Source organism: Cavia porcellus, unplaced genomic scaffold (genome assembly GCF_034190915.1).
Source record: "Cavia porcellus strain 051 isolate PalLab524CR breed Dunkin Hartley unplaced genomic scaffold, mCavPor4.1 scaffold_11, whole genome shotgun sequence".
Lineage (NCBI taxonomy): Eukaryota > Metazoa > Chordata > Mammalia > Rodentia > Caviidae > Cavia > Cavia porcellus.
The window spans coordinates 71069503-71086504 of record NW_026947494.1 but is presented as its reverse complement, the minus strand read 5'-3'; the positions used below and the strand labels follow the sequence as shown (position 1 = coordinate 71086504).

The 17002-nt window shown below is 41.9% G+C and overlaps 2 protein-coding genes across 3 annotated transcripts in view; one reads left to right on the top strand and one right to left on the bottom strand.

Annotated features, from left to right (window-relative positions):
* Tox (thymocyte selection associated high mobility group box) overlaps positions 1–8079 on the bottom strand; it is a 296483-nt gene extending 288404 nt beyond the window's left edge. Inside the window, exon 1 of one of the 2 annotated variants that reach the window (XM_063258463.1) lies at positions 7942–8079. Coding sequence is in view for 1 of the 2 variants with exons in the window: in XM_003464395.5 (XP_003464443.1) it covers positions 6605–6706 (102 nt within the window). In the remaining variant the exon portion in view is untranslated. Of the gene's footprint in view, positions 1–6604; positions 7019–7941 lie in introns of those variants that run through there. The other variant, XM_003464395.5, reaches the window with a different exon arrangement.
* LOC101788271 (collagen, type I, alpha 1a-like) lies at positions 6776–16198 on the top strand. The gene is made up of 4 exons (XM_063257896.1): positions 6776–6857; positions 6956–8544; positions 8928–9417; positions 12922–16198. The coding sequence occupies exons 1-2, from the start codon at positions 6776–6778 to the stop codon at positions 7873–7875; spliced, it is 1002 nt and encodes a 333-aa protein (XP_063113966.1). The 3' UTR covers positions 7876–8544; positions 8928–9417; positions 12922–16198.
* Positions 16199–17002: the final 804 nt, after the last annotated feature.

The window sequence follows — 17002 nt, the reverse complement described above, 5'->3', positions numbered from 1 at the left end:
GGGAATCTACTGCTACCTCCACCAGGAAAAGCAAGGGGTTTCTTTCCCCCGTGACCCGCTCTCCTGTGTTTGTTTTCTACTGTATCACCAACATCCAGACACAGAGTGCTATGAGGTCCTCATTTTCAAAATAATCTAGTTCAAAATATATACAGGGAGAAGCACACTATAAACTAGGAAAAGCTCATTCAGGTTAATGTGAATTCCAGGTCTCCACGTACGATGGAAGAATCGTCATAATTAACAGTCTGCTGGCACTTTCATTATAAACCACATCTCTAAGCAGTTTGTAACTCAACTGTTTTTAATGAGAAATTGCTCTTTGGGATAGAACTTGGCATACAGGCCATAAAACAATAATTGTCAGATTCATTAGGGCAGACGTAAGCTCTAAGGTTTTGGCACTCTGGGTTCCGAGTGGCTAGTCCATTGAACACAAATCACTGTCAACAAAGAGATCCATGGGGATGGATTCTGAAAAGTTTACATTCAAAGAAGATCAATTGAAAATATATTAATAACTCCAAAGTGTAAATAAATCAAAGAAAAAATGTATCTTTAAAGTTGGTAAATACCTGACGTAAACGTTCAGTTGAAATAAAAACAGGAGCATGTACGCACATTGATACTTAGATGGAAACTTAAGAATTATGACTAGGATTGTCAGAACCACTGTATTTAAAAACCATGCTGTGGTATAGTCTTTTTTTGCCCTAAAAGTATAAATTTTAAATTCATGCATTTGGATGAAGTATCAATTTTATCCTAAACAAAACATATTTTTACAATGCAACTGTTAATAACATGTAATCCATGAATGATAATTACATTTAATTTTTATTCAGACATGAAATAAACATGATACCTTATGATTTCTGCGAAATTTTAAAATTCACATTCAGATAGCTAAAATACAGGGTGATAAAACAGATCTACATTTGACAAGTTCAATAAATTCTGCATGGACAACTCTTTCTATTTTAATTATCTATGTTTGTTCTGATGAGAACATACAAGCATGCTAATCCATTAGGTCTCTGCAAGTACAATCCACCTGGTTTACTGTATGCCAGTTAAAGACCACAGTTGAATTGTTTTGGGGTCCAAAGTTTTCCTGCTGAGGCTAACTTCATGGTATTCATTTCTAAACTCTAATTACATTGCACAAAATGGATGCAGTGCAGTGGGAAGTGGACTCTGTGATAGCTCAGAAACATCAGCCATCGCTATTTTTCCTCTCAGTACCACATTCAGGTCTCTTATTAGATGACTTCTTACTACTAAGATAGGAGATGGGGAAAGGAGAACAAAGGGATCCAGAATTTTTAAAAGTAGATATAGGTCTCTGGGCTGATGTATCTCAATTAACCAGAGCAGGACACTGGAGGAAGAATGGGCATGCTGACACGACGGTGCCAATGATGACAGCAAACAGGAAAAGGAACCAGGCAGCCAAGACAGCTGCAGTGCTGCGTGACAGACAGAACAGGGGAAGGAGCTCCAATTAGAAACTGCAGACCTCCTGGGTTCAAGACCCAGGAGGAGAAGAGTGAGGAGGTTTGGGGAGGGGCCGTGCAGGTAGGAGGTGAGAGCACCAAGCACCCAAGAGACCTGCTGCAGCAGGCTGGCTTCCCTGAAGGAAACTCCCATTGCCACTATTTGAAAATACACCTGAGATTTTTTTCAGCTTTCTAGCGACCTAGGAAAGAGTTTGGAAACATCCTTCACACTTAAAGAAGATTCCTCCACCCTAGCTTTCTAGGCTTTCCCTCTTTGAGCTGAGTTCATCACACACATACAAATACACAGATGTGCACACATATACACACACATGCACACACTAGTATCGCCATGAGACATAACCCATATGTCAAAAACAGCACTGAAAACAAGTTAGTACCCACAAAGTCACTGGTGAACTTGGGAATTTCCATACTTAGCTGTTCTTAATCCCTCTGCAGTTACACCATTTCACACACACACACACACACACACACACACACACACACACAACCACACTATGCCTTCATTAGATATTTAAATATTACTTTACTTTTTCTATGTAAGTAAAATATCAAGATTTCCCTTAATATTACTGCTCAATAATGTTTAAAATATATGGTAAACTTTGAGAACACTAAGCCACATATGCTATATTAAAAATAACATCAAATCTCTCCAGAACTCATAACTATACATTTTTTGCATAGACATTTATAACTAGAATTTGTGATACTGAATTATTCACATTTGAGGTTTTTGATGCAACACAGATACATTTGAGGTTTTGAATAACATTTGACTTAGGGCCAAAACCATATGATTTCTTGGTTTATGCTCTTTCTTGCCTATCAATTCATTTAAAATATATTTAATGACCTCAAAACTTGCAGCAGGTGCCAGCTAATATAACTCCTAAGGGAACTGTAATTATACAAATGAAGTATGAAATATCAACTATGAATTTCCCAAAGTCCTAGAAGTTATGGAGTTGGACATAGAACTAACCAAGCATGATGCTGTAAATTGCCTGTACCTTTCCCCTTTTTCTGGTCCTCCTCCTTCCATCCACCTCCTTTTTCTTACATTAATTAATCAAAATAGGATTTTTAACGTGCTTGCAAATCCTGTATTTTACATATAAGTTTTGCCATTTTGAAATACAATATATAATATACTATATAAACAGAGAAATAAGATAAAAAAATTTGCAGACTGTAATCAATCTAGTTTTTCTAAAAGTTATCACATCTAATGTTTGCCCTGATATTTTCAAGCACTGTTCATCACAAAAGCATCCCTCTTCTGAATTTATAAGGAAAGAATATACACTGTCCTTTCTCACCACAACAGAAAAGCCCAGTATTCCCAATGCCCATTATGCTTTATTTTGTATATAAGTGGTTTTAAGCATTGGCTTGTGTTTTGGACTTCCTTGTTTCTAAATCCCCCAAGGAAAGATTCAAGACATGATTCCACAAAAGCAGCCATTGAAAACAGTAAAGCCCATTATTTCCCCTCCTACTGCTGGCCAAGGTCAGCATCCCTATCATTAGCCATGGCATAACATAATTGTATTACTACTCCTCCTGTGGGCAGATATTAAGCAATAACCGCACACGTCACATCACTGTGAAAATGAAAAGTGCCACATTTTTATCCCATTTTAGCACAAAATCAGTGAAAACAATCTTTAGAAATGACACTGCACTAAGAAACTGAAAGGAGTTGTTATTACTTTGTAGGTATATATTTAAACTGAGGATTTGATATCTGTAACTAGAAAAAAATAGAAGTATATGTTACTCCTTAACTCCAATTGCAAGCTCATTTAATCCAATCTTTTGGTAGCTTTCAGTTCAATTAAAGGATGCAATGTTACTTAAAATAGTCTAATTAGATGTAACTCGGGCACCCATCTTTCAATGTCTGTGATACAACTAGGCTTTCAAGTTGTAAGAAGTGAATAGCATTCCCTCCAGCCTACATGTCTGGCCAGTCTCAGAGCCATGTTTCTGTTTCAGGGCTGACCTATACAGCATCGCCCCCCAGCCAGCAGTTCCGGTATTTGGAAACTAACATACTTGCCACAGCCAGCATCACTCACATTGGTACTACAATGGACTGCGTGAAGGCAGGTCAGTTTGCATAGATGGTCTGGTGCGTGCATAATGTAACGTGGTCTTCCAGTACAGCACTGATTAGACTGTTCCCCAATTGCCTGCTAGACAGTTTATTACCTGAAAATTGTAAGTGGGGATTTGCAATCCTATACAGCAGCAGCACTGGAAAGTGTTAAAAGAGTAACACAATCACAATTTAGTTTAGGAAAGCTGTGGGAAGAGGGTATTCGTTTTCTCTATTAGGGTCTCTTCTGACATTGAAAAAATGTCACTGCAGAAACTACAGTTACAGTTTCATGTCACTAAAGCTCAGAAGGATACTGGTTCCTCTGGGATTCAGCACAGCAACTTTAAATAGTGAACTGTTGACAGGTTTAAAACAAAGGTAATTAGTAATTCTGATCTTATCACCCTGTTAAAACAAATAACCTGATAAAATGATGGTTATTTATAATTAACTACATATTCTTTACACTTCAGAGAAGACATGGTTTATTTCGCAGTCCTATCTCTAGTGCAAAGTCTGAGTCAACTTTTTTTTAAATAAATGTAGACACAGATTTCTTTCTTTACCTCCTCCAGAATTGTGTCTTCCATATTTCCACAAATCCACTTCAGTCATCACAAAAATGAATGCTATCTTACTAAATTCTAAGCAACAGACATATACCAGCATATCCATGACAGAGTAGACAGCTCAAGTGCCTGGGCTTTGTAGGGCCTTGAAACCTACTCAGTACATTTAATATAATCAGGGATCAGTGACAAATATATTTGATGGCCTGCTACACAAGGATGGGCAGGAGCGGGCGTCCCTGGAGAAACATTTCCATGGAGTCTTTTCCTGCTATTAGAAACATGTCTTATGACTTTGCATTTTTAAAAATCCATTATTCCCGGGGCAAGTTAAATAGAAGACTTGCAACTAGTCTATAGAAAGGGTGGCTAATTTGCATTTAAAAGGAACAGTTTGCTTCTTACACAGGGTGACTTAAAAGGAACTTCAATGATCTGGTAAAGAAATACTGAAGACTTTCAAAATTAATTTATTCAATTCACAGCACAACCTATTAAAATTATTTAAAGCACTTAATTGGAAAATGATTTAATATATTGAAGTAATTCCTGATTTTCCAAAGCATTTAACTTTTGACTTAAATCTGACCCTACTATGGCAAGAGTGGCAAGTGAAATGTGTATCCAAGTCATTACTTTCTTTTTGAAGCCTAAAATCACTGATAAATTTAATAAGATTTGTCCAGTTTCATTGCCAAAATGGTTCTGATCTTTTGGTTCCAGTAACTATTGTGGAACTATGTCTTTAATCACCAAGAGAGAGATGCCACTTTATTATTTTCTATTAGCAGTGTTCTTGTTAAAAGCAAAATAAAAGGCAACAAACACAATACTCATATTTAAAGACAAAACAGATTTCAGACTAAAAGAACTGTTAATGGCAAACAATGAAACTTCATCATACAAACTTCTCTGCCTTTACCAAAGTTCCCACCGCCTTTCAACTTGTCCTTCTCTAAGAGTTCCCAGTGGAAAACCCTGTCTGCCTTGCCCAAGATGCAGACATCCCTTTCTTCTAACACAGCCCATGGAATGAGGCGTCCACTGGACACAGCACCAGGGGCTTCTCCACGAAGTGATGCCTGCAGTTCACGTCACTCACAGCCGTGTGTGTGTGTGTGTGTGTGTGTGTGTGTGTGTGTGTGTGTCCCAACTGACCAAGACTGATCTGCCAGCAGTCTGGTGGTGAAGAACACCAGGAGCAGAGAACGAGGCCACTGAACACCCCGTATCACGTTAAAAAGCTGTTTGGTGAGGACTCGTCTCCGAGCAAATGGGAGTCCCAGGGATGTTTCCCGTGGAATTCGCCCAGGGGTCGATGCGCTAGTGCCTGTGGGGGCTGCGAGAATCGACGGGTTTATCACAGCCCACAGCTGGGTGTCCAAAGAGCCCGCCCGCGTTTCGGGAAACAGCATTCTCCAGCCGCCCTGTGCGTGGCGGGATTGCGAGACTCGTCCCACCGGCGGGGCAGGACAGCTCTGTCCTCGGGGATCCGATCCCGCGAGTTCTAACGCCCTTAGAGTTCTGCAAGCCTGCAGAGTAACCCTTCCCCAGGGCACCTATCTATGTCCGAAGCACCTCCAGCCGGCGCCCCCACCCCGAGTCACCAGCCTGGCCCTGGTCCCCAACACCTTGTTACAACCCAGCCAGGTCCCAGTTGGATCCCGGTGCTGAGCTCAGGAGCTTTGGATTTGAACGCCACGCACTCGTCCGGCTTTCAACAAACTTGTAATTTCCACGCACCCCAACGCCCAAAAAACCGGAGAGCTGTCCCCCAAATCACAATTCGGCTAGCCCTCTCAACCCTGGCCTGCCCTCGGGACTTGACTCTCCGAAGCGGATTGGAAAACCAAGAGTTGCAGAACAATTTTCACGGGGGTGGGGGAGGAGCGCCTCCGGGGTCCCTAAACCCCAACTCCCGACTCCGGGCTGCTCCTCTGGCAACTAATCCTGGGCGGGGAAGCGATGCCACGAGCTCCCGCTGCCCGAGACAGCGAGGCAGGGCGAAAAAGGAACCGGGAAATAAGCTCATTTCTCTTTGCCTCCGCTCCCGGACCCCAGACACACCCCTAAAGTATTCCTCGGTTTTTCCTCTTTTTTTTTTTTTTTTTTTTTAACGCCCCCCGGCAAGCCCAGGCAGGGATCCTTAGTCTCGAGCCGCAGGAAGGAAAGAATCCGAGCAAATCGTGTCACTTTCCGCACAATCACGGCGTCTGGCAAGCCCCCGAGCTGCTCCATATCTCCTACCCCAGCGCTCGCAGGGCTGGCTGCAGAGGGCTGCGAGCCGAGCGCGCCCGGGACCTGCCTGAGCCGAGCGGCCGGCTCTGTCCAGCCGGCCGGCCGCCGCCGCCCCCCTCCCGGGATCACGCAGTCAGAACCGATGGAAACAAAAGCAGAGCGTTCACCTTGTTGCAATAGTAGGGGTCCAGGCAGGGAGAAGGTCCCAGACAGGGAGCGTCGGGCGCAGCGGCAGGCTGGGCTGGAGGTGGATAAAATCTTACGTCCATTTCACTCTCACATCAAGCAACTCCTTTTCTAGTCCCTTATTTTTTTCTTTAAAAAAAAAAAAAAAAAGTATGGAGCAAAACAAGCTTAGACTCAACGGAGCGAGGTGTCTGCGCTCAGGAGTAAAAGAAACACCTTCCTTCCCTCACATCCGTTTGTGGTTTGTTTAAGAAGAAGAGGAGAAAAAAAGAGAGAGAGAAAAGAAAAAAAAAAAAAAAAAGAGGGGGGAAAAGCGCTCAACTCTGCCCGAGCCGCGGCGCGCACCCGTCGGCGCCGAGCGCGCAGCCCGCTCCGCCGCCGCCTCTCCGCCCCGCCGCCTCTCGGCCCCGCCGCCGCCGCCGCCGCCGCCGGGCAGGTAACTTCACGCGCTCATTGTGCCCCCGCCCGCACCCCCATCCCCGCCTCCGCGCCCCTCGCCGCCGGCGCGCGCTCGGCTCCGGGTCCGGGGCGCCTTACTGGAGACCCCGGTGGCTCTGGGTTTAGTTTATTTCCTCCACCTTGGAGCCCGGGACGGGGAGGGGATCGAGGGGACCGGACGGGAGGGGGCGCGCGCCGGGCCGGCGGGGTGGGCAGCGCCGCGGGACCCGCGCCCCGTGGGCTCGGGGGCTGCAGCTGGGCCGAGGCTGAAGGCGGGCGTAGGGGAGGTAGAGGAGGAAGCTCGCCGGGCGGCCACGGCGCCGGGCGCCGGGAGGACCGAGCGGGCCGAGCCGCGCTGCTCAGGGCAGGGAGGCTCACACAAAGGGGCGGCGAGCCCGGGCTCCGCGGCCTGGGCGCCGCGGGGAGCGCAGCGAGGGGGCGCTGTGGGGCGCACCCGGCCCGCGGCCCCGCGGCCCCGCCCCGGCCCGGCCGGGCCACCGCACCCCGCCCCACTCCGCGCGCGTCCCCACGCCGGCCCGCGCTGCCCGCTCTCCTCTCTGTCCCCCCACCGCTGTCCCGAGCGCCCCGGGCCCACACCCTCCACTCCTCGGTGCGCGCGGCAGCCGTGACTTTTCTGCGCCGCGCGACCCCTGTGCGCACCGGAGTGAGCCTTGTCCGCGCGCGCTCAGGCCGAGCCTCGAACCGGCGGGGAGAGCGGGTCCCCGGCCCGGCCCGCCTCGCTGTCACCCTCGCCCCTCGGGAGAATGTGGGGAGGCTGAGGCTCCCTTGGGGACTACAGAGTCCGGGGGAGTGAGTGATTCCCAGGGTGATAAGGAAGCGGTGATCAAGGTCGGGCTAGGGGGAACACTTGGGACATTACCACTGCACGCCTAGTAGTGCTCTTGGCGGTGCCAGGAAGACCTGGAGTCCGCCTCCCCGCTTCTCAGGTTGGCAGATGGGGTGTCCACATCACCAGTGAGGTTTTGTCCTTTTGATTCCCCTAACCTGCAAACTTGGAACTTCGTTTATCTGGATGGCTGAGACAGCCAGGGCACATTTAGCCCCTCCCCTCCTCACCCCCTTCCTACGGGAATTGCAAGCAGGAGTGGGAGGTATTTACTTTCTCAGGAGTGAGAAGCCACACACAGGCACAGAGGAGCCCAGGAGCCGGGAAGGATCTAGGAAGTTATACATTTCCACACCTGGCCTCAAAGAAGAGGCTGAGAACTTTGGACTGCTCTGCGCCTGCTCCCTTTTAGTACATGGTGACTGCCAGTGGCAGTGTACCTTTTCCTGGCCTTGTGTCCAAACGGCGGTTAAGTATAAGCAGAAAGATCTGGAAGTCACTACAAAATATAATAAAATGAGCATTTCGGGACGTCTCCTGTACGCAGAATTGCTCTGGAAACCTGTAATGTATTGCTTTGCAACCTGACCGTCCTCTCTTACCTGGAGCCATTGTTTCCTTCTGGTCAGTATTTCTGTAAGTAGCAAAGACGTAAGCTTTCTCCTTACCATCAAGAATAACACGATGGAGGTAGGGTTGGGAAGAAGGAAAAAAAATTCCTCTACACATTCAGAAAGCCCTGAAAGCACAAAATGAAAGTAAGGAGTAGAAAATATGATCTTCTTCCTATAAGCTCTTTAAAATGTGTGTGAAATTTTGTGGTTTATAACTTCAGCTTTCAAAATTCAGTTGTAGACGCTAAAATGTGTTTATATGTATCTCTAAATTCAATGACAGCAATAAAAGCTATTAGGTTTAAAGGATATGGATGCCAAGCTTAAATTTCTATCTTGTATCCAGTAGTCATTACCAATATGTTACATAATTCAAAAACTTGATTTTTTAAAAACCTTTCGTAGGACCCATATTGATTTCTGTTTGACAACCCTGTGAATTTGCGGAGAATGAAACACAATGGTTCAGGACTGGAATCATACTGTCAACCTCTTGACACCTGAAGAGGGTGATACTCGCCATTCTCAAAGCATGCGGCTTCTGTATCCCTCCGATTCCTAACCTAAGGCCTGGTTTCTACAGTGTGGTGTCCTTGTGGTGTGTTAGTGTTTGCATGCTGAAGAGATGACCCGTTGAAAACCAAAAGCTCATAACTCCAATTACTTGTGCAATACAAGTGGATAAATACTCTTGTAATAGTGCCCCGCCCTATGCCTATCATATTCCACTGAATAAATCTCAATTTAGAAACTAAAGAGGCATTTTATTATGTTTGAATTTGTAGGACCTTCAGCTGCATATCCTAAGTTGATTCATTTAATTGTTTATTCCCTGTATTTTACACACTGAAGACACAAAGGACCGGAAAAAAAACACGGATGTGATATACTGTGCGTAAGTATGAAATATAAAAAAATTCCTTAAGATGGTTCTTGCTCTAGATGAGTTTAGAGCTGTGCTGTTATGTTGTGTGTCCCCTCACAGGGGACACTGAGAATCCCCCTAGCCAGGATGCCCTCATTTCCTTTGCCTTTTCAGTGATGGAGTTTAGCAGTTTGCCTGGGTTTTCTTTACAAGCATGAATAAATTGTTTTATACATCTGGTTTATGATTTATTCAACTGAACCAGAAAGGTCATATGTTTTAATTAGCAGAAAATGTGTGTTCTTGAAAAAATTATCTCCTTACTAATATTGATATAATGATATCACTACCTACAATTTGCTAGTTGCCTACTATGTCTTAGATCTGGCCCTAGCATCAGGTCTAATTTACATTTAATTTCATTATCTCATGTAACTTTATACATTGTGCTGGGAAGCCTAACCAGTAATGGCAAAGTTCACTCAACATTTGATTGCATTTCCTTAGCATCCTCCGTGTTCATTTTCATCACAGTTTCATAAATTGTTGTGTTTGCAAATTTGCGTTGTTTTCAATGACCACATTTCATGTTTACTGATTATGTTACATAGGTAAGTCCTGAATCATGTAGTATCATCTCCAAATCATGCAGATAGACTGTGTTGTTTTGGGGAAAATTTATAAGAATAAGACATCATTTATACAGAGGGACTAGTTTTGAAATACCAGATTTTAAAACTAAAATCAAAGCATGCCATATTGAAAACCAAATTCAAACTCATTCTTATGGTGGCGTCTTCTGACTTAAAACAGTATTTCAGCAATAGCTTTTGTCACAAGTTCCTGTTAGAAGAAAGTTTCAGTCTTGCCATGGGTAATGGTGCACAACTGTAATCCCAGCACTTGAGAGGCCAAGGCAGTGGGATCATAGCAAGTTTAAGATCAGCCTGTGTTACACAGTGCGTTGAAGTCCAGTCAGAACTACATACTGTCTTCAAAAAACTTTAAGTTAAATTAAAAAGCCTCATTTTTTAAAAAGCTCCATTCTTTTTGCATTTCATAAAGATCAACTTGTGTTATAAAGCATCTTGTTGTATATGTGCATTATGTATATTCAGATTTACCGTCTTATTCAGGTTATAGGGGGAAATAGTTTGATTTGTTTTCTTGATCCTAATCAAGACTGAGTCCTACGTAATTTAAAAACTCAAAACACATCACTAAGGGTTTTTATGGGAAATGTTTGCATTTTCTAAATTTACCACTTGTAACCTACTGTTGTCTAGGATTATTTAATGTTTTCAGAAGTAATTTAAATGTAAAATAGAATGATACACAGTAAGTAATATCCTGCAATAGAAGAACACAGAGCATTGAAGTTTGTTTCCTGGGGAACCTAGTGGGGACTGACTACATTGTAAGTTTTTCAACCATAAAATAAAGGATCTCAGAATGATGAGGAAAGTTTGGAGGAAATGACACTGGGCCCACAGATACTTCACATGGTACTAAATGACTCATAAAATGCAGTATTTTTACATAATATGGGAAATGTGCCATGCTTTACATCTCACCGTTGAGTGTGGTACAGTACTTTGATCTTCATCAATATACAACGTTTGTGGTATAATAGCTGTATTAGGACTATTCAGCTATTTTACATGGCAGTAATCTAGTCCTCTCATCAGGATAAACTGCGAGGATAAGTCCTTTCAAATCAGAATTAGTTCCTTGTAGAAGAATGAGGCTACAATTATCCCTTAAACAGGAGCAGCTGCAACACAGTCTTGGCCTGGAGAGCAGCAGCAGAGTGTTTTTCCAATGTAATTAAATGAATTTTTTAATGCAAACTAATATTCTATAAAAAGTCAATTGGAAGGTGAGTAGGTGTGAAATTGCTGTGATGAAAGGAGCAATCATTTTACTTACCTGAGTTAATATTCCTGCCTGAGTAAAGGCTGTTTTGGTGAAAACGGATAGTCAAGCTCATATTTCTCCTTGAAGTGGGCCCCAAAATGTAACCAGAGTAATACAAAGCAAAGATAATTTTAGTGTATTTGTACATTCTACATCTTATCTTGAAATGCATTCAAAGCACGAAATAACATGCTTTGTTATTGTTGTTTTTCAGAAAGCTCTGATGAGTCAACAGCGATATTTCAATTTAAACAGGAAAGGTATTACTTGGATAGAAAAATAGAAAGATACTTATGCTTGTCAGTGTTTACATCCAGAGGCAAAATTTTAGGCACTTTTCCCCCACTAACATGATTAAAGGATGTTAATATGAGATCTTTAGGCAAGATGAAAGGACACATCCAAAGAGGGTACTACTGGAAGACAATGTAATGTCTTCACAGGAGAGAGCTGTAAACGGACCAAGGGATGTGATAATTTTGGAGAATTTTGTCACACCTGAGAAAAATTATTCCCAATGTGTCTTAAATGTGTGGACAAAGAAGAAATGGGGGCTCTTCATGGGACTGATTTAAAATCTCCAAAACTAAAGGAAGTTTGTCAGGTCACCTGTGCACCCACTGTACCCTTCGTGAAATATGTCTTCCTTATGTAAGATCAATGGACAATGGATTTGAACTTAGCTTGAATCGTCCAAATGGGCTTCTGTGCTCACAAGTTTGGGATGCCCTGCAGTGACGATCATCCAGATGACAAATCAAAGAGTCTCTTACAGCTCTTTGAAGTCTAAAAGTGCTTTTTAAAATATTAGGTCTTATGCCTTAATGTTTTCAAGGACTTCGATTACTCCCCATGTCAATGCAGACACATAAAGTATAAATCTGATTTTGCAGGCAACACTTAAGATGGAGCATATAACAAGAGACAAAAATATTCCCTTTTTAGAATATTACTGTTGTAAAAGAATAGCATGAGAGGAATGGTGTTTTAGGATATCTCAATACCAAAGCTTAAAGATAGGAAATCCTCCAGCCTGGGTATCGCACATTTTAATGTGCAGCCTTCTACTTTCTAAACCAAAGGCCAATTTTAGGACATGAGGAGATTCTGACTGGCCCCCTTTCATGACATTTTCCAAGCTTGATTAGGTAGTAGGATGGTCTTCCCTCCAGCTACCAGTCTCCCCCAAGTATAGTTTCCTTCTGCTAAGAAGATGTAAATGAGGTCTTGGAGATGGGCCTCTCTTGGTGAGATTAGTGCCCTCATTAGAACAGAATGAGGAATCTTGTCATCTCTTAACTCTCAACACATGAAGAGCGCTCGCCTTTTCCGTGTCCATCACATACCTTCCCTCCCTTTCCTCAACAAGAGCAACTTTTTATACTACCTCTTCTTGCAGATACAGTCCTACAACTTTCTATCCTGTGTGACAAAGTTTCTTTAAAAATTCTCTTTTGCCTCACTCATTTATACTCTAACATATATAGCACTCTGGTGTTCTCCTGGGTTATTTTCTATTGAATCTGTTCTAAGACTGCCACTGAGTTCAAGACTGTCAGTTTCGCTGACCGCTCTCTTTTTTTTTCTCCTTGCTTGAATTTCTTTGATCTTTACAAGTTGGTTCCCCAGGAGCATGTGAAGCTTCTGAGTGAAGAGATGCTACTTCCCTTGTCCTGGTGGTCAGCAAGCTGGGAAGCACCTGCGTGAAGAGAAAACACAAATGGAAAACACAGCCCAAAAAAGCAGAGAGAACGGGAGCTGTCAGGAGAGTAGCGTCAGAGATCACAAAGGAAGATTCACCCCAGGAGATGGGTAGACATTATTCTTCTCTTCATGCAGTTGGTGGTCTGTTTAACAAATACTACTTGAGTATTTGCACCATGCTGGTCACAGGGACAGACTCTGAGTCCACAAAAGCTCCAGGTCGTCTGCTGCAAAGCTTCAACTGTAGCTCATTTGGTCTCACTTTCAACTCTGTGTCCTTTTGCTGTTTTCAGAATCACAGATTCCTATTTCCAATTGTCTACCAATGATACCTGGCTGTATTTCTGCAGGTCCTCAAACTCAGCATATACCCACCAATTTAAATAAACACAATGTATCTATAAATCATTTTCCCTTGGAATACATATGTCATGTAACAGTCATGTTTAATATTCTGCTGTGACAATTAACCTTAGTTCTCTTCCTGTTTGAACTCTCCTCTGGACAATTGCTAGAGCATCCCATTGTGTGTCTTCTCTGCTGATTCAGATTTACAAATACACTATGTCTATGTTATTGAAGATACCTGGAGCACACTAGTATCTTGACTAAATATCTCCAAGAGCTTTCTAAAAACCCCAGTACACCAAACTATTGATGGTCCTGACAATTCCTTCATGTACTTGCATTGTTTTCATGCATTTGCAGCTAATGTTACCACTGTCCAAGAAGAACTTCCCCACCACTCTGTGTGTATGTATCATCCTGTTACCTTCAGATCAAACACAGTATTATCCCTCAGTGCATAATAGAGGGTGTCACATACACACCCCTTTTCTACTGTAAATTTTTATGTTAGCATAATAGCAGCTGATCCTGTGTCTCTGTACTTTTCTCTGAGGGATACAGGAAGCAATCTATGTTTTTATCCACTTGCTATGATGGAAGGCAAGGTGTGTATATGCATACAAAATTGTCAAACTGGGATTTACATCCATATTGTGCTCCATGGAGTAGTTTTTGTGTATGTTTACCAGAGCATTATAGAGGATATAATACATCCACATCACTATAGGATTTGTTTTATAAAAAATTTTTTTGATATTCTGGTAGAAGTAGCCCAGTTCAGTACAATGGCACATGAAAAACCAGATTTGCAAGTTTTAGAGTAGGTCAAAAGTGAATCACCAGATTACTCATGCATGGATGATGATGATCCATTATGATAAAACACGCTTTCATAACAGAACTGTGGTGTCGTTGGATGATGATGGTGATGGTGATGATAATTATGACTTTGATGCTGGCAATATGAGCCAACATTTCTGTGATAATGAAATGAAGCAAGAATAGACTGATACAGACAAAAGGAAGTATACCACCTTGATTCAGATAACAAAGAAAACAATGTGAGTACATGTTTGATAGTTGCAATGTTGCAAAATGGTCATGCAACTAAAAGGTACAAGCCAATATTAGAAGTTGGCCTAAAAATATAGTAAAGGTTTTGGCAGGAGTGAAATGTATTAGACAGAATGCCAGGACTGCTGTTCGGTGTTGGGAATTGTAATGGATGAAATGCTACAAGATGCTGTGAATACAATAAAACATTCTGTAACACCATAGCCATATTCAAAAACATATTTATTATGACACCTTACTAGCTGAATGGAAACACTCACAGATCTGCTTGTACTTAGCAGGGCTTTCTCATGGTGATCGCAGGAATATAAAAGACTTATGTAAGTGTTGGGTCAACATATGGTGTAAAAGCTTATGCCCTTGTAGATATGGAGACTTACTATGCTTTCGATTTGGAAATTTATCCTGGAAGTCAGCCATCAATGCCTTATTTGTACAATAATATACTAAATGATGTTGTAAACAGATTTTTGCTCCCATTTTCAAAGATAATTCAGAATGTGACGTTTGACAACCAACTGGTTTACCAGTTTCCAGTCCTAACAGGGCACAGGTTGACCAGCATAGGAACTGTACACAAGACCAAAACAGAAATTCAAAATGAAATGTCACAATTAAAAAACGGAGAATTGTATAGCATAATGTATGGATTTCAGAAAAATTTACATTGGCCCCCTATGTGGCAAACAAAACAAACTGGTACTGCTGATGTGAACATTGCATCATGATGGAAATATTTGTGAGGAAATCTTGACAAAACAAAAACCCTAAATGGAAACTTTTCTCAACCAAACCAAACACAGAGTAGATGTTGTTGATGAATTATGCAGCTACTATTATGTCACTTGAAACACAAAGCACTGGTCAGTGGTTGTGCTTTCCTCAATCCTAAACAAGTGTGGCATAGTCTGATAGTTTACAAAGAAAATACAAGTGCAAAATACCACAGAGAAATTTTCTTAGAGTATTGGAACCCATAAGAGATAATTTTTAGCAGAGGAAAAACACAATGTTTCAGCCCAGGGAAGTACACAAACAATTGTGACCTCACTGGTGAGCTAACAGAAGAACAGGCAGGTGCAGTGTCCCAAAGACAGACTATGACAACAGAAAAGCCAAATTGATGTCAACTGTGCCCTACAAGAAAGGAGAGGAAAATGAGACATATATTCTATCAGTGTAAGTGATACTTGTGCATGGAACATGCAACCTTCATGTGTGAAATCTGCCTTGGTGTGACAATTGAAGCCAATATTATTTTTGTTGGAGAGTTCTTTTGATATTTTCATTTTAGTTCACATAGGTTTTTATTTCTGATGTTATCTCTTAGGTTTTGTAAGCAAGTAAATAGTTGACATGAAAAATGATGTCTATTCTAAGAACTCATTACACATTGTTGGATACTTTATTGATATATTATTTGCCTGGTATGTGCTTGCTGTACAACATAGTAGGAGGCACCAGACAAAAAGAAGAGAATGGAAGTGAGGAGAATGACCTGCCACACAGGAAAGGAAAGAAAGGCACATGTGCTGTCTGTGAAAGTGAGACATGTGCATGGAATATCCAGTGTCATGTGTGAAGACTGCCTGGGTCTGACTGCAAGCGCACATTGTTTCTGTGGTAGGCTCTTGCTTGTGTTCACATTACTGCTCAAATAGATTTTTATTTCTGATGTTCTTTGTTAGGTTTTGTAAGCAATTATACAGCTGATTGGAAAATGTTGGTTTATTCTAAGCACTCAATACACATTTGGTGTTTTGTCTTATTGGCATCTTATTTTCTGATTATTTAGTTGTGATAATTGAAGTAAAGTGTTCTTTTTTTTTTCTTTTTCACAGCAATGCTTTTCTTTTTTTTTTTCTTTTGAAGAAAATAAAACCAAATAAAAAACAAAATGGGGTCAGTCAAAATAAAAAGATGGACATAGTACATGACTTAAAACCAAAATACAAGGTGATCTACAATGGTTATCACGATGTCTCTTGTTATCTTCAATAGCATTCCCCATATCATCAGGCAAAATGAAATTGAACATAGCAGTACAGAACAAAATCAATAAAAAACAACATTGGAGACATTCTAGAACTTCAAAAGAAGGTAATAGTCAAACCAGAATGGGAATCATAGAGAATCGTATTGTCTTCAGAGTAGTTGTCTATACGCTCAGACTTGATACTATCAAACAACAGATTCGAATAAAATCAGCCAAAACAAGACAGTGAAAGCAATACAGGACGTCAGATTAAGTTCAGAGGAAATTAGAAATGATTACAATAGTATGTCCTGCTGTCTTTGGAATAGCTGTCCATGCCATCGAATCTAGTATAAGAAGACAAACTAGAACCGAATATAACCAAACTAAACAGAGCAATGAAAGCAATATGGGTTTCAAATCATGATACAAGATTAACAGTGTCCTCTGCCTTGCCTATTTAGACAGTTCCTCCCCTTTCACTTTCACAGGGTGCATTGTACATTTTGTATCCCACTAACTCCTTTAGTTTTTAGATTAGGGAGACAACCTGCTATTTACCTAAGTGGTTCTGAATGTTTTTACCCCTGAGCTTGA

What these genes read in the sequence shown, in the direction of transcription:
- LOC101788271 (XM_063257896.1), top strand. Translation starts at nt 6,776, where the DNA reads ATGGAGCAAAACAAGCTTAGACTCAACGGAGCGAGGTGTCTGCGCTCA. An exon ending in ACCTTCCTTCCCTCACATCC is followed by an intron (nt 6,858 to 6,955) that starts GTTTGTGGTTTG and finishes ACTCTGCCCGAG; the next exon opens with CCGCGGCGCGCACCCGTCGG.